The 24,172-nt window shown below is 36.8% G+C and overlaps 1 protein-coding gene across 5 annotated transcripts in view; it reads left to right on the forward strand.

Annotated features, from left to right (window-relative positions):
- LOC149501295 (uncharacterized) overlaps positions 1-23,846 on the forward strand; it is a 335,239-nt gene extending 311,393 nt beyond the window's left edge. For all 5 annotated transcript variants that reach the window (XM_089734009.1, XM_089734007.1, XM_089734008.1 and 2 more), the window contains 2 exons: positions 19,642-20,432; positions 22,465-23,846. In XM_089734009.1, the coding sequence (XP_089590135.1) occupies positions 19,703-20,432; positions 22,465-23,273 (1,539 nt within the window). In that variant the 5' untranslated portion in view covers positions 19,642-19,702 and the 3' untranslated portion in view covers positions 23,274-23,846. The remainder of the gene's footprint in view (positions 1-19,641; positions 20,433-22,464) is intronic.
- The last annotated feature ends 326 nt before the right edge of the window (positions 23,847-24,172 follow it).

Below are 24,172 nucleotides of genomic sequence, written 5' to 3' on the forward strand. Positions count from 1 at the left end.
TTGTCGCCGCCATTCACAACTTCAGAGTTCTCTCTTGTATTTCAGTTTTAGTTCGGCAAACAATTTTTTTGTGAACGAAACTCACTAAGAACTGCGATGGCTGTATTTTGTTTGGAAATTCTTATTTATCGGACTTGAGTTCTTGATTTTAAATCTAATTCAATGTGAATATTTCCGATTTAAAAAAAAAAGTGATCTATAATTATTTATTTTGTTTGCAACATTGAAACGGGTAAACATTTGGAGCGATAAATTATAACAAAACAATGTGTTGTCCTGGGTCCTCTGACAGGAAATAAGCTTGTTATTGTCGAAATGATAACACTAATAAAAGCGATAAGCTTCCGTTTATGAGCAATCTTGTACCAAACAATCTTTAATTATTATTTAAACCATCAATTAATTAAATAATCCTGAATAAAGTATTAAGGATAAAAGGGCTGCGCAAACTACTCTGCTTCTCGATTCTTGATACTCTTAAGTACACTTTTACTGATTTGTGATAGAAAGAGATAGAGAAATTGAATAGGCCATAACGCCTCGTAATGATTTCTCAGTCAACTCTTACCGCAAGCTGCGTTCGTTCCGGTCTTCTTTCCCAAAAAAAAATGCATATACAATTTTATAGTATATATTACATAATGTATGTTATATTAACAGTCTTTCGTGATCTAGACTTTGGCAAATTTAGAGATGCAACGATTTAATTCATTGATTTTGTAAGATATAGCTGTACCCGTCCGCTTCGCTGGGCATTTAAAATTGGCATTATTATTTCTCACCCCCACGAAAATTCTCATTATTAACACCCCCGCAACTGGTGAAGGGAGTCCAACACTCATATAAATATCAGCCTATCCATTAAATACATGTATTTTCTACACGGATACCAAGTTTCAAGTCAAATTCAGTAGTTATAAATTCAGTAGAACGTCCGTAAAAACCACTGTAGATTTATACATTAGTACCTACTCGAGATCCCGCAGTAGTCGCAATTCGACTATAATTAATTGGAATTGTAAGTTTGTACACTATATTATGATTGTATTTTATACTTCTATAATCACACAAATTTCGCCAAGGCTACATTACAGGCTATAAAAAATATTAACAAAGACAAACAATATTTAATCTCAATTTGACAACAGACGTCAAGAACAAAAGTTTGACAATACATAGTATGTATGCGCGTGTGCGTCAAATACAGGGTATGTAGTGTGTGGAATGTTTTCTTTATTGATTTAATGTATCTTTTATGCATTATTTAAAAAAAAATATTAGCATTGTGCACTTCTTCTCTATATTCTCTATAAATGTGGAAAATTTCATACTCCTCCGTCCGCGCAATTTTCGTAAAAAGGGATACAGTTTTTGCTTCACGTATTAATATATAGATAGATGAAATTCGAAATGTCATTTAAATGTATCAAAACCGAAGTGTGCATCGTTTCATAAAATCGTTCCTGGCACGGAATTCAAAAATGGAATCGATGTTGCGTGACTAGCCGTATGGGGCATGTCTGACGTCAAATCGAATAAAGACTTGATAAATTCGATTTTCGAAAGTGAATTTCCTCCTCAGGGACATGTTAAAGTTGCAGTCGACTAGAGGTATCTTCAACAGAATACTTATTTTTTTTTTTTTTTTTATTGCCTTGATGTGTGGACGAGCTCACAGCCCACCTGGTGTTAAGTGGCCACTGGAACCCATAGACATCTACAACGTAAATGCGCCACACACCTGGAGATATAAGTTCCAAGGTCTCAGCACAGTTACAACAATGTAAGCCCCACCCTTCAAACCGAAACGCATTACTGCTTTACGTCAGAAATAGGCGCGGCGGACCTACCCGTGCGGACTCACAAGAAGTCCTACCACCAGTAATTACGCAAATTATAATTTTGCGGATTTGATTTTTATTCCTTCACCGTGGAACTCAATCGTGAACAATTGTTAAGTACGTATTTCATTAGAAAAATTGGTACCCGCCTGTGGGATTCGAACACCGTTGCATCGCTATATACGAATGCACCGGACGTCTTATCCTTTAGGCCACGACCACTTCATACTTTTGGATACTATGTGCAAAAACTTCATCCACAATTTCGACAGTATAATTCGTCTCCTAAAATTTTTTTTTGTTTTTAATTCTCAGATTTTCTTCCAGTTTTTATTTCAATTCAATGTGCAATATAAATAGGTGAAAATTTTTAATTATTTTATACATATCGTCTTTTCGCATTAAAAGTGTACAATTTCCAAAAGTATTCGAAATTTTGTTAATATTCGGAATCATTTGGTATCACCAGTATTTTTCTAATAAATACTGTCAAAAGAGTGTAGTTTAGTTTTTTTTTTTAGTTTACCTGTGTTTTGACTACTATTAACAAAATAAGTACATAATTTTATCTTACTTTAAAGGACAGATAATGTAACAGGTAAAAAAAAACGTTGCAAAGATGATTAATATTAAAAATACCACATGTTAAACCTTTAAAATACTCGCCTGTAAAGTTAGTAAGTTTTGAGATTATACAGCTTTAATGCGAGAAGACGATATCTCTTCAACAAGGTCCAAATTTGTTACAAAAGGTTTTTTTAACTTTCACGGTTATATTAATTATTTTAGGACAGTATTAACTGTTTGGGTGTATTATACAGCAACATGTGTGTTTATTTGGCAATAATTCGTGAAACATTTTTTTACTGGTGGTAAGACCACCAGTAAAACCACGTTGTGAGTCCATACGGGTAGGTACCACCACCCCACCTATTTCTGCCGTGAAGCAGTATTGCGTTTCAGTTTGAAGGGTGGGGTAGCCGTTTTAGCTATACCTATACCTTAGAAGTTATATCTCAAGGTGGGTGGCGCATTTACATTGTAGATGTCTATGGGCTCCAGTAACCACTTAACACCAGGTGGCTTGTGAGCTCATCCACCCATCGAAGCAATAAATAAAAAAAAAACGAATTTTTATAAATCGACACATTACTACCAATATGCATTGAATTCAGATCGATTTTTCAATGTATATCCTATTCTTATCACGCTCAACATAATCTGATAAACAACTACAATTTCTTTAGGTACTTATAACCGCTGAATTTAGATAAAGTCACTGGGACTTCATTTCAGTGTCTCCTCATTTAAATAAAGGGCGGTCTTTGTTTCTTTTATAGTTCGATTCTTGATACATAATGGTTTCGTCGGGCATAAACAGGCTTTAGGAGGTCTCTTAACGTTATAAAACCGACAATAAACGTTACTTATGAACACATTTATTGTGTATGTATTGTTTTCATTTATTTTAACCAAAACTTTAAAACAAACATAACGATCTTGAAACTTTTAACAACAATTGCGACGGAATGGTACTGCTTTTTTCATTCCGACGGACAAGCATTTATGTGACGAACCTGGTGTTTGCTCTTGGTGTGTAAAATTTATAATAATATACCTATCGGAAAGGTCATCATTACAGGAACCGATTTTATTATAATCCGATCATAATCATGCCTAATTTTTCCTCGATTACTAATTAATCTCACGTAATGTACTACATAATTTAATTACATATTTTTTAAGTTTTTCGGTAATTTTAAAAATCTATTGGTGGTAGATTGAGTCTTGTGTCTAACTAACTCTTGTGAGTCCGCACGGGTAGGTACTACCGCCCCTCCTGTTTCTGCCGTGAAGCAGTAATGCGTTTCGGTTTGAAGGGTGGGGCAGCCGTTGTGACTATACTGAGACCTTAGAACTATATCTCAAGATGTGTGGCGCATTTACGTTGTAGATGTATATGGGCTCCAGTAACCACTTAACACCAGGTGCGCTGTGAGCTCGTCCACACATCTAAGCAATAAAAAATAATAATAATAATAAGTGTAAAGCAGACCTGAAATTGAAATTCGCTTATAAACCTTGCAGTAGACACGCTGTGGTCTGCTACGGAACAACTAAGCGAACATTCCCGTGGAATTCACTCAAGACCTGGGAATGTGATATATCACGAATCGGGGCGTTTAAATTTAATTTTCTTTCGAGAATTTTCTTTTCTTTAAAATTTCTTTTATCAGCCGTTCGAGCGGTATATTTTTATTTGTTTGTCATCACACTCAACGATTATTATGGCTTCAGTACAATGTGATGTAGCTTTCATAAAAACATAAGACATTCCGCCACGATTCTTTTCATTGCTCACGGCCTAACTGGTGTATTGTGACTACTGGAGCTCATTATAGACATCAATAACATAAATGCTGCCACCAATCTTGATGATTTTCAAGTCCCAGTTCTATAGCGCAATGGCTGTCTCAAACTTAACTGGGATTTAACAAAACGTGTAACTACTTCGCGCTCGAAATAGGTGGGGTGATCCCGGGGTTTTGTGAACTTATATTCAGTTTTGTTCGTATCTCATTAGGAATATTGGTATATTTTCCCTTATCTGTTGCTATTTTTTTTTATTTTTTTTTAAATGCTTAGATGGGTGTACGAGCTCACAGCCCACCTAGTGTTAAGTGTTAAGTTACTGTTAAGTTCAGTTAAGTTAAGTTACTGGTTGGGGTCAGAGGAGTGCGTTTGTCCAGCTCCGGCCCCTATGAGGAGTCAGTCTCCTCCCGGTGATGGTCACGGGGCGACCTAAGGGGGTTGAGGCTGCGCCGCACGCTACCGTCACTCTAGCGCGCTGGCACCAGGAGGACGGGACGGCGCGACGGCGGCTTCGGACTGCGATGCGGTCCGCATTTTCGTCGTCGCTGTCGAACATACTGTGGAAGAGCAACCCGGTCGGCGGTGTATTGCGTTCCGACCCGGCAGGCTGGTTCTGGCCCAGCGGGGTATCCCGGAATACTAGCGGCATCGCCCGGGCGGCCTGGTAGAGCCTCCGTACCGCGGAGACCGACGTCGTTGGTCGTCGACTATCGCCTCGACGACCCGTCGGTCGGGCGTCCTCGGGGTAGCGCCGCGTGTCTGGTTGTAGTGTTGACCGCGGGAACCCCCCTACTCTGACCGGGTTCTGACCCCGAACGGAGATCGGACGTCGGGTGTAAGAGTGCAGGGGAGTCGTTTAGTGGGTGGGCCCTAAAATTCCTTGGGCCCGCGATCTGCTCTCAACACCTGCAGATCGTTGAGTCTCACATACCCCGCGCGCCCTCTAGGCTCGGGGACCCCGTAGGAGGTTCGGGCCCCGGGCCCGGAAAAAAAGTTAAGTTACTGGTCACCATTACTTGTGGACATTGGTAATGCCAGTTCAAGATGAGTAATGGCGAGAAGCATCTAGGAAGACGTAAAGATAACATAATTATTTCACTAGTTGTATTAAAAAACAAAAACAAGAACACACATTCGCCATTCGACCTCTTCACCACCAATTTCTTAGATATTCATATTAATGAGATTCCTATTGTCTCTGCTTCTACAAGATTATGATTTACTAGCGACCCGCCCTCGCTTCGCTTCAGACACATTAAAACACAAATGAAACCAAAAAAAAAAAAAAAAATTAAAAAAAAAAAAGTAGTCTATGTTCATCAGGGACAATGTCGGCTTCTAATGGAAAAATAATTTTTCAAATCGGTCCAGTAGTTTCGGAGCCTATTCGAAACAAACAAGCAAACAAATCTTTCCTCTTTATAATATTAGTATAGATTTACATTGTTGAAATGCTTAAAAATAAGTTTTGAATACTGGAATATATTCACGAAATAATATGCTATACGCTGCCTAAGCGGCAGTAGGCAAACATCATTTGTAAAAGAAACTCTGTACAATACGAATTGTGTATAGGGATGAGTAAACGTTGCTGTCGCGAAAGAAAACGGTACTATATTGCATTATAGTTCGAGGGACGGGAGACGTGAACTCCTTTATACGAACACAATAGCGGCCTTTTGTGAATCGGGACAGTTACTAATTTCAAACGTTGTTTTGGTACAGTCGTAACGAAACTTATGAAAAGACGAAATATGTTAATTGTGTCGAGATTTATGAGAGCTGAGAATAACTGTGTGTGTTATGAAGATATTTGTCATAGGCAATTTCAATAAGCCATCGAAAATGGATTTTGCTGGGTTAGCTATATCTACTAATAGCAGTTTTAATGTTGTTTGTGTTATAGTGTTGTTATTTATTTATTTAAGGATTACCGACAGGGTTTACAGTAAGACATAAAATAATATTGAGCAATTGATAACTGCAACTCTAATTAGAGGCAATCACAGCATGCATTACATTAATATATCAATAGAGATTTAACAATGCTATTAATAATAATAAAAACATAAAAACAAAAGAAAGACAACAAGGACAGTAATACCCGAGTACTCAGACCAAGGCTGAGGCTGAGGATCAACAACAACTTTTTATAATTTTGTTCTTGAATATTGGAAGGGAATCGCCAAATATGTCAAGGTTTTCAACTTTTCTAACTAGATTATTATAAAGGTTAGTTAGACGAGGAGTAGGTGAGTGCTTGCCTAGATTGGTTCTGCTAAAGCGGTTATGTTATAGATGGCTGGCCATATATGCCGTAGGACTAACGATCGCTGGAGCAGACGGGCTCTCGAGTGGAGACCGCGCAGCGGAAGACGTAACGTAGGACGCCCCCTGGCTAGGTGGTGCGATGACCTCCGCACGGTGGCCGGCAGGAAGTGGATGAGGAGAGCCGCAGACCGGGCTCAGTGGTGTGGTTTGGGAGAGGCCTATGTCCAGCAGTGGACGACTGTGGGCTGTTGATGATGATGGTGATGTTATAATAATGTTATGCGTATAAGTCACTTTTCAAAAGTAACTTGTAATTGTTAATTCGATACTGTTCGTAACTAGTTGAATATTTCATACCTAAAAGCCCTCGGGTTGAGAAAATCACAATAATAATTATTAATTATTACTCGTATAAAGTTGATTATTAAATCAACAATTATGTTGATTATCATATTATTATGGTAATCAAGTCTGTTCAGACTGGTTTCCTGGGTAATATATTCATTGCTGATGGCGTTTTCAGTAGGTTCCGAACGAATCAATCAGTTTTAATAATGGATGTGTCTGTTTATTAAAATATTTATTATATCTTGATGGCGTAAAATTATTATTCGTAGGAACTATCTATTTCAACAGGCATTTGAACAAGTCAGCCCGTGTTAATAACATCTTAACGCCTGCCACAAATCTCAAACCCCTCCGGTAAATCACACTTGAGCTGGGTTGCTGCCACACGTCCACAAATTATTCGATTTGGAATGGATACCACAAGTTAGTGTTGCTTTAATATAAACATTTGTCATATTGTAAAAGATTCCTGGTTGGATATTGGATAAAGAGTCGCGCAAAAGTCTAAAGTTAGATCTAAAATTCTTAGTTTAATTGAAAAGATTAAAATTATCACTGCTTCTAGATTGATTGTAAAAGTGACGAGTTTTTGCCAAAGATACGACCGGGGCCGTCTAAATTTCTCTCGTTCAATTACAGTCAATAATATAAAATCTAACAGGGTGGTTGTATTATGAAGTCGTTACGTCTAAATGACCAACCCTACGACCTTAGCGTAAAGGAATATCGTAAAACACGAACGTTTTCATCGCTTAAACAGTTTATCTTCTATAAAACTCACAATGTTATGGCAATATAAATTCGTTTCCATCCCTTTCTTTGGAACGTAAAAGAATGATAACGCCCCGTTTCAATATTGTTTTGACGACAATGGATTTGTTTTCACGGATTAAAAGGTTACCAAGATTTTATGTACAAACACCTATAGACATATCGTAATAGAAATTAGAAAGCTATTCAATTCGGATAGGAATTTGTGAAGAAATCAATACGTGTTCCACGTCATTTCGGATATTCTCGATCTATTCTCGGTGCTTTTAAGCATTACAAACAGCTCATTGACAAGCACATTCTTCATAATCTCGTAATGAGATAGATTAGCGACTCTTAATAAGTGTGGCAAATTTCAAATAAGTCCGATGTTGACGGGTTAAAAATTATGCTCAAAGATACATACTCCAAGATAAGACATACCAAGGTAATAAAGGCGTATTGAAAAGAGAATAAATTGTGGTCTAATCAATAAAATTAAGTCACACAAGACACATCGAGACCTTTGTACTTCAAATATTTTATTAAAACATTTTGTTAATATTAAGATCTAAGGATTTTGGCTTTTCGCTATTTTCTGTACCGTGTTCTATGAATGTAATCGGTGAAAATGTACGAAATTAAACGTAGGTAACCTTCCAACTGTACTAACTAAATTTGAATCATTGTTACACACTGCAGTAGCGTTAAAGTTTCGCAATACTCCAAATTGTATTATTATACAATGTCATTATGCAGACCCGCATCCGAGTCATATACCGAAGATTACTGTTTTGCTGCATTGGGAGATAAGAAAACAATCTAATCCCTTCCTCTGTATGCATATAATATCAAGTACAAATAATATTTATAGGTATAAAACTAACTATGAAATTTTCATGATTGTGCTAGCAAATTTAATGCGTTAATTTTTTTTGAGATACAACCAAAAAGACAAATGGAAACTATGAAAAGTGAATTGGGTATTTTGAATTTACTGTTGAAGTTTCAGCAAATAAATCGAATAATACTCTGATTGAAATTCAACCCAGTATATTCGCTACGTCTTGGCAATGCCCCACTAGCAAATTCGCAAACCACAGACATGAGATGTTGCATGACGTTTGCAGATTATTGTGGCGCTGCATTTCGAGATAAGAAAGTAATCCTATGATTGCTGTCTCGAGAGGCAAACTGAATCGAGATGTACTGAGCAGATCGAAGAGATTTAAGCTGATTATGTATACATTAAAATTGGAAACAGACTACTTGTCTTAATGGCTCTTAATAAATAAATTTACGTTCAACGTATTAGCTCCACAGATTGGACTAAAATAACAATGCTCTATGTATTTATGTATGTACTCATTTTTCCAATTTGGAATGCAAATTTTTAATTGGTTCATTTCCTATTTAAAAAAGAAAATACGACTTGGAGAGCAGTAAATTTTGTACGATGCACAATTAAAATCATCTATTACTTCTTTAAGTCTTAGAACACTTTATTGTATAATAGCATTCATAGTTTCTACCATTCCGAATGATATAAAACATTTACGGACACATAAAAACTAACAACCCACATTAAGAACACAAAGTAACACAGTGGAACTTTATCATGCCTCTAACATTCAAATTATGTCAGTGCACTGAATCTATAAGGTTCCCCCCGGCTTGCATCTTTATTAGCTGTAAAGTATATCTGATCCGGTATGGCGTTGAAATGAACTGCACCGATAAATTTTACCAATCCAATTTGAGTCTTGGAGCTTAGATTCATTGTTCGTTTTGTATAAAAGGTTTTGCTTGCTTTAATATATGGAAAAGATACTTTTTCTTTTGTTTTAGCTTAGAAGGTATTACTGTATGTTTAAGAGGTGTGTTTTTCTCAATCCCTAGGATATTTCAAGATCAAATTTTAAGTATGGTTAATTATTTTTATAGTAACTCGAAATGTCACATCACAATTTACTGTCTGATGTGAATAAGTCGCAATAAAAAGTAATATAGGACACTAAATATTTTCTGAGCTGCAAAATTCAAGCACGAAATTCAAAATGAAGGTAGCATATTATAGTTATGTTGACAACATATTTTACGTCACAATAAGAGAGCAAGACAAATCACTTTGTTGGTAGCGCTGTAAAAAGGAACGTTAAAATTTCAAAATTTTCCTAACCCAACCTGCTTTAGGTATTCCATGCAACCTTTCAGCTACAACAAACTTGTGGGCCTTTTGTATATTTTGTGTGTTATTTGTAAATCTTTAATATCGCTGTAGTAAGCAACTGTTTTATTTAACAAAGCCATCAAAGGATATTAAAGCACAAGGTATAATCTATGTGATGCTTAGGACCCGATTTAAGATGGGTGGTGCATTTTACAATGTCTATGGGCTCCAGTAACCACCTAACACCAGGTGGGCTGTGAGCTCGACCACCCATCTAAGCAATAAAAAAAACCCGAGACAATCACTTGCGCTCAGGAAAGCGGTCTATAATAATCGAAAGTCGCATATCTAGTTGCTGAAGTAAAAATAATAATAATTTTGTTCTAATTATCTAATGTTATGGATTACAGTAGATACAGACATTCTAGGAAATCATTTGATTTTTAATAATTGAACGAAACATATAATCTAGAGACCGCGACTATAAGAGATATAAGACACTACACAGGAAGCCACATGAAAGCGAAATGATAATCAAATCGTGTACTGAATATCTTCCCCGAAACTGAAGACAGAAAACCAATTGAAGCCATTATAAGTAAAATGATGTCAATCCAAATTTAAATTGAACTTTAAATACAGTTTCTAGGTTTAATGCGCAGTTTATCATCATAAACTTTAACGCGATAGTCACATTATTCATAAAGCTTTATGATTTCCATATCGGCATGTTAGAAGAATAGGTTCCAATTTATGTACCTGTACCTTATCTTAAGTTTATAAGGAGGTCGAGTTACCGATATTACAACTAAGTGACGGTAAATATACGGAAAATGATCGGCGATGTAGAAGAAATTATACAAAAGCAAACCCAGAAAAAGGTGCCCATGGCACAAATTATTATCAATGTTACAGTATTAGTGTTACGACAGAATCAAGAAATTAATGTGAAGCTGTTGTAACTGAAATATGAATTTAAATAAACTAGGTCCTCACTATATTTGGACGTACACCAATATGATTAAGTTAAAGAAATATCGCTAAAGAAATAAAATCTGATAAATTTTAATATTGAATTATTTTTTTCGGAAGTAATGAAATCGCAATCTTCGAATAATCGATAGTACTATTTGATATTTCGTACAGATTTCTTCGATCAGACCAGTCACCAAAGCGTTTGACGAGCGACCTAGGCACAACCCACTGAGTTTCCCTCTGGTTCTTCGCAGTGGGTTGCGATTCCGATTCGCTAGTAAATTCAGCAAAGCAGTGTTCTTACTAGTCTTAGCGAAATCTTTCAGGTTGAGCTCGTAAACTCATTTACCAGTTCGAGCGTAGCTGGAATAGCCCCTTATCCCCTTAAAAAAAAAATAGAGATCCGGATTTGACCATCTGTGTGATATTAAATCGTTACTAAAGTCAATGGATACAAAACCTATATTAAAATCCAATGCCAAACCATCCCTAGTTTGGGTTCTCAATTGCATAAAGGTTGGCCCAACCTAATAAATTACAAAGCTTGATTCCTTCGCTCGTAAATGCAGGATATTTGCAAAACGACACCACACACATACTTTATTGAAGAGAGTATTTAATTAATAATACATTTTTCAAGTTATAGTCTATTTAGAGCTCATGTACACAAAACCTATATTAAAATCCAATGCCGTCAACCATCCGTAGTTTGGATTCTCAATTGCATAATGGTTGGCCCAGCCTAGTAAATTGCAAAGCTTGATTCCTCCACGCTTGCATTTGCAAAACAACACGACACAAATCCTTTATTGAAGAGAGTATTTAATTAATAATCCTTTTTCCAAGTTACTGTCTACACATTTTATCGCAGATATTATATCGACAGTTTTACTTTTCAGAAAAGAATGCTCTTAAAAAAAAAGTATACTAAAATTCCTTCGTAATGCCAACTATAAACACTACAAGGCAACGCAGAAAGCATCTAGCTTACATTTACGACCGAGGTTTAACGTGTAGCCCTATGACGTTTACACACACAGTAGAAGATAAAAATCCACCAGTATTTAAGTTCTGGAAACGAGGTCACTTTGATACGACTGTCAAACATCACTTGATATGACTGTCAAAGTGATCGCAATGTTTATTTAGGCCTTTCCTTGGACCAGAAACGTTGCGGGCACTTTCGCCAAGCGAGAAGCCATCAAAGAAATCCATTCCATGTATTTGATTCGATAAACATTAATGTAATTGTGAAACTTTTATTTAGATTTTATGAAGATTTTTATCTTCAATTTTTTGTTCATCAGCTTTCAAGTATGTTAATTAACAAAAAACTTTAAGCTTTAGAGATTAATATATTATGTTATTGTTTTAAATTCCGTCAGTCATTGAACTAGATGCGTCTGGTGTTAAATAGCTAGTGGAGCCCATATTCATCACAATAAAACGACCTTGAGATATGAGGTCGTTGGTCTTAATTGACTGACTGTCTCGCAGCATGATTGTAGAATATTTAATCCAATGCCATTCCTTCATAGTAAATTCATTTATTAATAGGTTTTAGATACGGATTGTTGTCATAAAATCAGAATCAGCCCGCGCGGCTTGAATAGACGCATCGTTCCATAAAAGTAAGCACAAACAGTAAAAACTCCCTATTTGACGTATTTCGTAAGATAACAGACCATATTTACATCAAAATTGGGACTTTGATCTCACATCTGAAACATTATCATTATGTTGAATGAGCTCACAACTCTTTCAAATCAGTACTGTAATACTACCCAAAACCAACATTCATATAACTAACTTTTGGCTTCTAAAACGAGTACTTCACCACCAAACGCTACCTAATGGCACCTACTGTTTTGAAATGAACTAAATAAACAAAATTGTTCAATGAACTCATTAAATAATTTGTATTTGTTCGTGTTCGCTCGGGCAATCCTAGCTCGCGGCCGTGTAAAAGCTGACAACACAGTTTACGAGGGTTCTCTTATTATGTCATGATGCATTCGATGCCCGACCCTTAATTTCAGTGAGATGGCTACATAAATTGCGGTAAATGAAAGTCGAGCCGTTAGGTGCGGTCGGGGTACACGAGAAATTGAATTTAGGCTGAAGTTAGGTGCTGGCTCTCGGCTCCTGAATTAGTCGCTACGTTACGACGCCGTGTCAAATACTGCTGAACAGTGGGTTTAGCACTATTAAATTCTGTAATGTAAAGTGCCGGTATCAAATTTAAGTGGTGTCTCGGTACTCGGTTTAGTATATTTAAGACTCACTTGAAGATTCAGAATGCTTAATTTTAGTTGCGTATTGATGTTAATAGTTGTATTAACATCGATCGCTGGTGTGTTTTGGTATGATTTTCGTATTTTTAATGTTCTTTGTCTGGTGGCCGCCGAGCAATTTGACCAAAGTAACCAAGAACCTTCTGGTAGCAAATCGTCGACAGTCTCGTTTCTATACGAAGTTGCTCGAGGACAGATTTGTTTGTTCTCTTGGCGGCCCACAGTATGCGGAGCGTTCACGGACACGACCTTCAGCAATGAAGTGTGCGACTAAGAAGAAAAAAAAGAAGAAGAATGTTCTTTGCAAAATATATCAGTTAAATCGTTCATATAAACTTTGATAAGCTTTAAACATTTTTGTCTAGATCATCCGTTTTATTCCGTAAACTAGCGACCCGCCCTCGCTTCGCTTCGGAAACATTAAAACACACATGAAACAAAAAAAACAAAAAAGTAGCCTATGTTCATCAGGGACAATGTCGGCTTCTAATGGAAAAAGAATTTTTCAAATCGGTCCAGTAGTTTCGGAGCCTATTCGAAACAAACAAACAAACAAATCTTTCCTCTTTATAATATTAGTATAGATATAGATATAGTAAAAAAAATTACCAATTTTAAGGCAATATTATTCATGCGTCACACAATCCCCAAGGGTATGGTTGCATTAAAGTCGTGCTCACCATGAATCCATCTGTCGATCTATGTGCATAAATAAAAACATTTTTTAAGATTCATCTGTGATAGAAAATTCGGTGATATTTTAAATAAGTTAAAAAGAAAAAAGCAAAATGTTTATTATATTACTTAATTCTTTGGGGACCACATTATATTATGAAGGAAAAATATAATGGGGGCTGTGTGGGCTCAAGATAAACGTTGAGAGATCGTAAAAAAGGGCCTTGTTACTAATTATTGTTATTAATTCGAGACTTTTTAATACTTTATAGAATAAGACGAGTTTTACAAACGAGAAACAATAGTACGTATATTCTTTATTAAAACATTTTAGAGAAGCGACTTCGATTACGTTAGGCAGTTTATAGGAATTACTAGCGACCCGCCCTCGCTTCGCTTCGGAAACATTAAAACACACATGAAACCAAAAAAATAAAATAATTTTTTTTTTTTAAAAAGTAGCCTATGTTCATCAGGTGCAATGTCGGCTTCTAATGGAAAAAGAATTTTTCAAATCGGTCCAGTAGTTTCGGAGCCTATTCGAAACAAACAAACAAACAAATCTTTCCTCTTTATAATATTAGTATAGATATAGATTTCTTGTAATATTAATAAACCTTGCCAGTCACCATTAGCTTCTCCAAGCTGCCGTGATCGTTTCTTGCAATGTGGCCAAAGTATTCCAGAACTCTACGTAGGCAGATGGTAGAAAGCCTCGTCTTTATCTGGAGTTCTTGGAGGATCGACACGTTGGTGCGATGTGCTGTCCAGGGAATTCCTAGCATCTTTCGCCAGCACCACATCTCAAATGCATCAATTCGGTCGCGATTGGCTTCTTCAAAGTCCAACTTGGAGAAGCTAATGGTGACTGGAAAGGTGAACGGAAGAAAACCACGAGGTAGAGGCCTGACACGTTGGACTAACCAGATCCGCACTACCCTCGACACCACAGTTCACGATGCTCTACACTCGGCGGCAGATAGAAGCAAATGGCGTGGAATGGTCCATAATAAACTCTTGTTGCGAGGAGGTGGTCACGACCCTCAGTATTAAGGAAACCGAAGCAAGAAGAATATTAATAAAAGTATAGGTTTAATTAACAAACTTATTTATATGTATATTTGAATTAACAAAATTTAAAAGTGCGTACTCATTGATTTATGTTATATACCGAGAAATTATGGGCATTCGGTAAGCTATACGACTTTGTACATTACTATGTAGTACAAATATACATAATACGTATATCATATAACGCGTTCTAATTTAGTCTGTTCTTGAGTTGATAGGTCTCCTTCGGAGGCGCTCGGGCAGCTGTTAGCAAACCCCTCCCCTCCAGGCTGAACCCGGACTCGCTCATCATCCTGGTGAAATTGAAAAGGACTCCAGGCCACAAGTAATACCTCTTTCAAAAAAAAAAGCACTTGTAAAATACCAAATAGAAATTTGGTATTTTTATGTGGTATTACGTTTGGTATTTTTGGTGGAATTTCAGAAATTCTCCCAGTCTACAAATCTAATTAAAAGTATCTTTATAATATGTATAGTTAGTTACTTGTGTAGCTGTAAAGTTCCAGACGGTTATTAGAACGATTTTGTTATAAGAAATAAATATCGATTAATAACAAACAGTTTAACTGTCGATGACCATAAAAATCGTACGTTAGTTGAAACGTTGGATATTATAAAATATACCTACTTAACGGGAAATCCTCTAACTCCGAAAATCCGAGAAAAGATTGCTTGTCATTGATTTTATAATAAGGGGTAGCATTGTCTTACAAAATTGGAGTAACACAATTTCAGCATGAGCTGGAGAAGTATGTGTCCATTTGCTATTTTCATTATACATACGCGAACTAGATTTAGACTTCAAGGTAAAGAGACGCCAGGACCATATATTTATGTTTTCTTTTTTTTCGATATTTGTGATTTCTTTGTGAAAACATTTAGTATTCAGGATCAGTAGTATATGTTCTTATCTTGTATGTATTCCGCGCTAATATATATGTATGTATGCATAAGAATTGTAGGTAGCGTTTTTTTATTTTTATTGCTTAGATGGGTGGACGAGCTCACAGCCCACCTGGTGTTAAGTGGTTACTGGAACCCATAGACATCTACAACGTAAATGCGCCACCCACCTTGAGATGTAAGTTCTAAGGTCTCAGTATAGTTAGAACGGCTGCCCCACCCTTCAAACCGATACGCATTACTGCCTCACGGCAGAAATGGGCAGGGTGGTGGTACCTATCCGCGTGGACTCACAAGAGGTCCTACCACCAGTGATTACGCAAATTATAATTTTGCGGGTTTGATTATTATTACACGATGTGATTCCTTCACCGTGGAAGTCAATCGTGGATATTTGTTGAGTACGTATTTTATTACAAAAATTGGTAGCTGCCTGAGATTCGAGCACCGGACGCCTTATCCTTTAAGCCACGACGACTTCCCTTATCCTTTAGGCCACGACGACTTCAGCTAATATTTATATCTACGCGTTTCATGATGTTTTTTTTAATCAGCCCTTAGTCTTGAATTAACTTGCTGAGCTAAAATACCTCATTACCATTAACAAAACCGTGTCCGGTGCTAAAATTAGTTTCAAGCAATTGGTTTCAACCGGCATTGCCTGCCATTACACAATGAGTAAACTACGAAAGCCAATATCGGTTTTCGAAGTCCATATATGCGGCTCATTGGGCACCAATAGCATTTATGTAAACAGCTGTGCCAATTATAGTGTTTAAGTTTTAGCTGATAAGATATACTTTTACAGACTGACGAATAGCCAACAGCTCTATTGTAATTTTTATAATTGATACTGGGATTTAAAGAATAATACTTAGCACGACCTTATTTTTGCTTATGTGGCATGGATTAAAAATAAGACTTAGTCGTATCTTCTGATCGGAGTTTTTTCTTAAAAGCTAACGATTTTAGTTTTATAGATTAAGATATAATTAAAAAATCATTACCTTTATAAGTTCAAAGTTAGAAAATGAACATTACTTCAAATGGCGTTAATTATAACTTCAGAAATTATTTTTCCTAAAACGAAGGGGTGTATTATTGATATTGCACCTCGGGTTATTTTTCTTGCTCCTTAGGCCGCGTTCTCTCCTTGTCGAACTCTTGAGAAGGGTTCGTTCTTATTACGTTATTTACTCTGAACCCTGTCACGGGAATAACCCATTGGAGCTCACACGTACGTAAAATTTTCGGCTAAGTAGAAATTTTAAGTATAAATTACTTTCTATTCTGGTAATTTCTGAACAATACTTGAATGAATCATCCGCATATGAATCATCTAATTAAAATAGAAATCTAAAATTTTTAAATTTTATTTCTCAATTCCTGATTGAGTCTTCCGAAACACCTCATCTAATTGCTATTAACGTCTAATTAACCATTACGTTGAGTGTAATTTTGTGAGTTTTTGTTTTCATAACCGGCGACTTCAACTTGACAAGAAATATACAGACCATCAGAAAATAACAATCAAATCTCTCTTTATGCTTTGGAAAATAAAGAAATAAGCATAAATGCATAAAAAGGGTGCGTGTATTTATGTACGCGCGTAAGAAGTTATACTTTATTTTTATTAAATTTATTTCTTTTTTTTTAATTTAAATTTTAATCAATTTGACAAAAAATTGATTAAACAACATCCTCAAACACGCATATTGGACATCCCTTTTCTTGACATCGTATAAATTCGGTAATTCTCGGTGCGGTTCGGAAAGTTCACCTTTTTTTTTTTTTTTTTCGGGCCGGGGGCCGAACCTCCTACGAGGTCCCCGCGCATACGGGGCGCGCGGGGTATGTGAGACTCAACGATCTGCAGGTGTTGAGAGCAGATCGCGGGCCCAAGGATTTTAGGACCCACCCACTAAACGACTCCCTGCACTCTTACACCCGACGTCCGATCCTCTCCGAGGTCAGAACCCGGATGAGGTAGGGGGGTTACCGCGGTCAACACTACAACCAGACGGCGCGGCTCACCCCAAGGACGCCCAGCCGACGGAGCCTTCGAGGCGAATCGAAGGCTCTGAAACGTCGGCCGTCTCGGTACGGCAGCCCGTCAGGCCGCCCAGACAGTGCCGCTGGTGTCCCGGAATACCCCGCTGGACCAGAACCAGCCTGCCGGGTCGGGACGCGATACACCGCCAACCGGTCGCTCTTTCGTAACTCCTTGGCAGCGCGCTAGAGTGCTGGTAGCGCGCCGCGCGGCCTCTACCCCCTCAGGTCGCCCCTTGACCTTCACCGGGGGGAAGCCGCCATCTACAGGGGCCGGAGTCGGGCAAAGGCCCTTCTCCGGTCCCCGGCTCGGCGGCGACGGATAGGTGCGGAGAGGGATGAGCTCTCCCTCTCTCGTTCCGCCGCCTCCTTCTGCGAGATGGTGTACTCGCAGAAGTCGAGCATCGCCTTCCGGAAAGTTCACCTGCGGCTATATTCAGACTCGCCAAGTTACGTCGGTCATATTGTAATGAGCGATTTAGTGGGCAACTTCATTTCTGTTAATTTTGTGTCACGGTGCGCGCGCATGGTAAAATTTCACTCTCATCAATTTTTCATAACGCGCCTAAAGAAGTATAACTTCAAAAAAACAAGAAAACCCAATACGATATTCTCTTAGAATCATACACGTCAAAATATCAATTTTCCGCTCGCTCGATCCGAACGCGTGGAAATGAGCCGTTTGCAGGGTTGCTTTAAATATTACATTTTTTTATTCATCACACGTTACATTCCCTATTTCTTCGAGGAATCAAACCTGGGGATACGTGACTGGAAACATAAACTGGTGAAAACTAAAATTTTGAATGAATATTTCAATTTGGAAGCGCATGAATTTTCTGTTGAAATTGTTTTAAGTGATGAATCAAAAATTAAAAATAATAATTACGGAGTGTTAAAAATGCTCCCATCAGGCTGTATAGTTATTAATAAGTTGTTATGTAATTACTGAATTTCAACATCGAATATTTAATCGAATTCTCAAAACAATTAATATTGTTTTTTTTGCGATCGTCGAGTAGATCCTTCATTTGCAAATGTTTTTTATTCTTCATGAAAATTACGATAAACTTTTACTCAATTAGCTGAGTGAAAAGGTAAGGAGGGTCTCAATTTTTCAATTAATTAGCGCCCTTTGAAACATTCTGGGAAAAACTTTAAAAAGAATTGGCAGTTTTTTTAGTTTCAACATTTTTTGTAGGATTACCTAAGAGATGAAAAAGTAGTCTCAGGTATACAGCATAAGACTTTTATCAAAGTAAATGTATTACTATACTTATGGAAATATACTTGGTCCCACCAAGCTTATGTCTGTCATGCAGCAAGCAGTCTGGCAGCTGTGATTAAAAATAATAAGCTCTAATAATAAAATACTTAATAAATGTATGAAGCAAGAAAAAAGTTTGTGTTAATTCTAAGGTTTTTATAAAATAGTTTGGAATGTAATTTCTCGTTAAGGCCATGTAAGAAGCGAAGTGAGATTTTATGCCTTTGATATATTTCCTTGTTGTACGCACATGTTTAATTCTATTAAGTAGTATTATTATTAATTACTTTTGTATGCATTATTTTATGAGAAACCACGTATAATTTTAAAATAGAAATTTTATGAAAATATCCTGTTACTGTTAAAAACTATGTTGCATTTAAAACGTCAAGTTACATTAAATTTTAATTTATTAATGATTAAGAATAATGATTTTAATCACTTTCCCGTTTTTAAAACCGTAGATTAACTAAGTTTTTAAGATATTTTCCTATAAGGATAAGGTTTCGAGCGATCATCAATCATCTTTTTGCTCATACTTCTTCATTTGTCACTTATTACCTTCGACGTAGAAGGACTTTGAAAAATGACTAACCACTTAGGTAATAGGAAAATATTTAAACAAAATTAACGATACATTTTTGATTGTTTCAGATAAAACACCGAAAGGACGAATTATGTCACAAAACAAAGGAAGGTAACAAGAGCTCTTAAAATGGATATAGATCATGTGGTGCTGGATAAAGAAGCAATCAATCGTTTCGAACAGTATACGTTGGCAAAGCCATCGCTAAACGGGGGGATCCCTTTGGACAGATGCCAAGACGCCGACTCCATGCTCTCTAATAGCAGGAAGAGAGCACAAATATCACGCCAAAAAGTTGTTTGCTGCTTTTGTTTCAAAACTACGAAATACAGGAGAAAACAATTCATTATAGGATCGCTTACAAATGTCGTTATATTCGCTATTTTGTTGGCGTATACTTTCCTAGGCTCTTTTGTATTCTTAGCTATAGAGGGAGGTGTGGAAATACCGGTCAGACCTCGCCTGTTACCGGACAGACAAAAAATTAACAACAAAAGCGAGAACGCCACAAGAAAGAAATACCCGGACGACGATTACGACTACGGTAACTTGACATTATCAGCGAATTATTTCTGGGACGCGAGAAGCAGAGCAGTCGAAAACATTTGGGAGATAACCGTCTCGCTAAATATATTGTACAGAGAGAATTGGACGCGGTTGGCTGCACAGGAGATACTGAAATTTCAAAACGAGCTGGTGCAGAGGGTGACTACTGAAATGGCGTCACAATATGGCGTTAGTTACAGAGAAATGGCTCTTGGAGAGTTTGGCGGGAACGAAGCCAGTAACCATTATGAGGAGCATGAGTGGAATTTGGCCCTAGCATTTTTCTACTCGCTCACTGTATTGACTACTATAGGTAAGTTGAATTAGCTTTCCCAATTAACTGTATCATACAAACAGCTGTGTATTTTACCCAGCTCCTCAACTGTTTCGATTTTATTCTACACGATAAGGTTCACATCACATCGAAGTCAGATTATATAGGTACTTAGTCTGGCCATAAATACTGTTACAATTAAAAATAAACAAAATATTACATTTGAATTTGAAATCTGTCGTTTTTATATAATTGCTCATTGAGTTTTCTCATTTTAGCGCCAATACATTGTACAATATTTTGCGATATTAAAATGGAGTGGGGTGATAAAGAGAACCGAATCGCTGTGATTGCATTACACAAAGTAGGTATGGAGCCAAATGCAATTTTTAAAACTCTCCATACGCTTGGTATTAGTAAAATGTTTCTGTACCGGGCTATTAATAGGAGCAATGAGACATCCTCTGTTTGTGACAGAAAAAGATCTGGCCGTCCACGTAGTGTTCGTACAAAAAAGGTGGTCAAAGCAGTAAAGGAAATAATTCGAAGAAATCCTCTCCGAAAGCAAAAGTTTTTATCTCGGGAGATGAATATAGTACCTAGAACCATGTCGCGTATTTTAAAAGATAACTTAGGACTTGCAACCTATAAGAGACGTACTGGTCATTTCTTAACTGATAATTTTTAAGAGAATAGGGTAGTAAAATCGAAACAACTACTCAAGCGGTACGCAAAGGGAGGTCATAGAATTTTTTTGTTTACGGATGAGAATTTTTTTACAATTGAGCCACATTTTAACAAACAAGATGACCGTATTTATGCTCAAAGCTCTAAGGAAGCTTCCTAATTAGTCGACAGAGTGCAACGTGGGCACTATCCGACTTCAGTGATGGTTTGGTGGGGTATTAGCTATGAAGGAGTGACTGAGCCATACTTTTGTGAAAAAGGTATCAAAACATCGTCACAAGTGTATCAAGATACCATTCTTGAGAAGGTAGTGAAGCCCCTTAACAACACCATGTTCAATAATCAAGAATGGTCCTTCCAGCAAGACTCGGCGCCAGGTCATAAAGCTCGGTCTACGCAGTCTTGGTTGGAAACGAACGTTTCGGACTTCATCAGAGCTGAAGACTGGCCGTCGTCTAGTCCCGATCTTAATACGCTGGATTATGATTTATGGTCAGTTTTAGAGAGTACGGCTTGCTCTAAATGCCATGATAATTTGGAGTCCCTAAAACAATCCGTACGATTGGCTGTGAAAAATTTTCCCATGGAAAGAGTGCGTGCTTCTATTGATAACTGGCCTCAACGTTTAAAGGACTGTATTGCAGACAATGGAGACCACTTCGAATAAGCTTTTTATACTTTAGATTTTTTTATATTTATGTATTAAACTAAGACACTGTAAAAGTAATAAATGTTATTTGCAATAGATTTTTTTTTTCCTTTGTCTCAGTATTTATGGCAAGACTAAGTACAGTGCAATAATCTGCTTTGTTTAATATCACCACTATATTACTAAAATATAAAACTGAAATTTTCGGATCTTAAATATTATTTAGATGTGTATATTCAGTTTGGTTATGAATGGCAATTTAATTAAATGATTTTAAGCTAATTTAGTACACAAATTTTACTTTGGACATGATTTTACTGGGGTCACTAGTCGACTTATAATAATTATCGCTACTCAGCTAGAGACATTAAGGTCAATGGGTGTCGTACTCTTCGTATAGGGTGATGGTATCCACTCATTCAGACTTATAAAGCGAAAACAAATCCATTAACGTCAGCACCTGAGTTCGAAATCCCTAGCTTAATAATACTGGATAATGCGCTAGAAAATTAAGTCAAGATAAACGAATGAATGATTAAAATTTAGTAAAAATCAACGATGTTAGCATATATAGCTATCATAGCATAGCTTTATTTTACCTACAATTTTAAAAGCATATAAATAAGAAAATGATACTGGTCAAATAAAGTATTTCGAAATTAAATATGAAAAGAATAATTGTAAAAATGTTGACAATATATAATTTATTTTTAATATGAAACTCTCTATTTGCAGGCTATGGAAATATTGCTCCACGAACGATACTTGGCAAAGGAGTTACAATTTTATACGCTTTAATCGGGATACCACTAACATTGGTCTACTTATCCAGTGTGGGATCTCTACTATCTAAAATGGCTAGAAGTGTCTTCAGTAAAGCCCTTTGCTGTTGCCTTTGTTCTAAATGTGGCTACTGCTGTTATGATGAGAGGAGAATGGCGGAGAAGGAAAGACGCATGAAACTTAAGAGGCAGCAAGAGGAGATGCTCAACAGCCAGAACACGAGCAAAACTCCCACTGAAGAGTGCTACGTTTTAAAGCCAGACAGTCAGAAAGACTCGTCTCTATCAGAAAGGCCGACGACGAGCACTGCCAAAGATGATATCATAAGTTGGCCTGACACAGATTCGAAGCTATCTATGCACGGTTTAAGTATATTAGCCCCAGTTTTCCTGTGTCTCGCCGCCATATTCATTTACATAGTCGCAGGGGCCGTTGTTCTTTTTAAATTGGACGATTTAAGCATTATCGACGGTTTTTATTTTTGTTTCATGGCATTAAGTACGATTGGCTTTGGTAACATCGTTCCCGGGATGAGCTACACGACAATCCACGGAGTTAGATACTATACGATTAATTCGACAACGCTTTGGTTTTGTTCGGCCTATACACTGACCGGTCTCGCTTTGACCGCGATGTGTTTCGGCGTTATCCACGACGAGATAATATATAGAATTAAGCACCAACAAAAGGAATGGTCTCAGAAGGGAAACACTGTTAATGATGAGATCAATCTAAGCGATCCATTTTATATAAATTCCTGACAAATGTTCAATAAGAGCAAATCGGAGAACTTGTACAGTATAATGGAGGATAGCTCCGTAGAACGTAGTAGAATCGAAATCGACAATAGGGAGGTAGTTATTAGTGTAGATGATGTGTCAGGAGCAATGGATTCGAGTGCCGAGTTCCCCCCACCACCCCCCGAAGAAGAAATTATAGCTATTGTAACGAAAAAAGAGCCTAAAGGTTTCGGCAATATGGTTGCATATAACGCTCTACCAGAAATGCTCGAGCATGTGAACACGTAATCGAAAATAGTTCATCAAAATTTATTTTTTATTATTTATTCCACTTTGCGTCTTTTAAATCTTCCGTGAAATCTTATAAAAAAAAACTTTGTTGATTTTTGTCGATTTTCTTTTCCAATGTATTTTTAAAATATGTAAATAATCTGTAAATAGTTGTAAATAAAGATAAAATTGTGATAGACACGATGTATAACATCTTTTATCAAATTCTATTCGTCGAGTTGATATCATAATAAGTGATTGTAAAAAAAGTTTCATGTGAATAGTCTCTTTGTAAAAATATCAGTTTAATAAAAATTTAAATATAACATCTTAGTATTGTTTTATTTTATTTTTTCATATTTATTTATTTTCGCATTCTTATTTAATTGTGCAGCTTACTATTAAAAGGTAACAACTTTACAGTAAATAAAGAACGCTGACCTTATAAAGTCGTCGTGGTCTAAAGGATAAGACGTCCTGTGCATTCGTATCTAGCGATGCAACGGTGTTCGGATCCCGCTGGCGGGTACCAATTTCTGTAATAAAATACGTACTTGACAAAATATGTTCACGATTTACTTCCACGGTGAAGGAATAACATCGTGTAATAAAAATCAAACCCGCAAAATTATAATTTGCATAATTATTGG

This window comes from Bombyx mandarina, chromosome 16, assembly GCF_030267445.1.
Source record: "Bombyx mandarina strain Sakado chromosome 16, ASM3026744v2".
Lineage (NCBI taxonomy): Eukaryota > Metazoa > Arthropoda > Insecta > Lepidoptera > Bombycidae > Bombyx > Bombyx mandarina.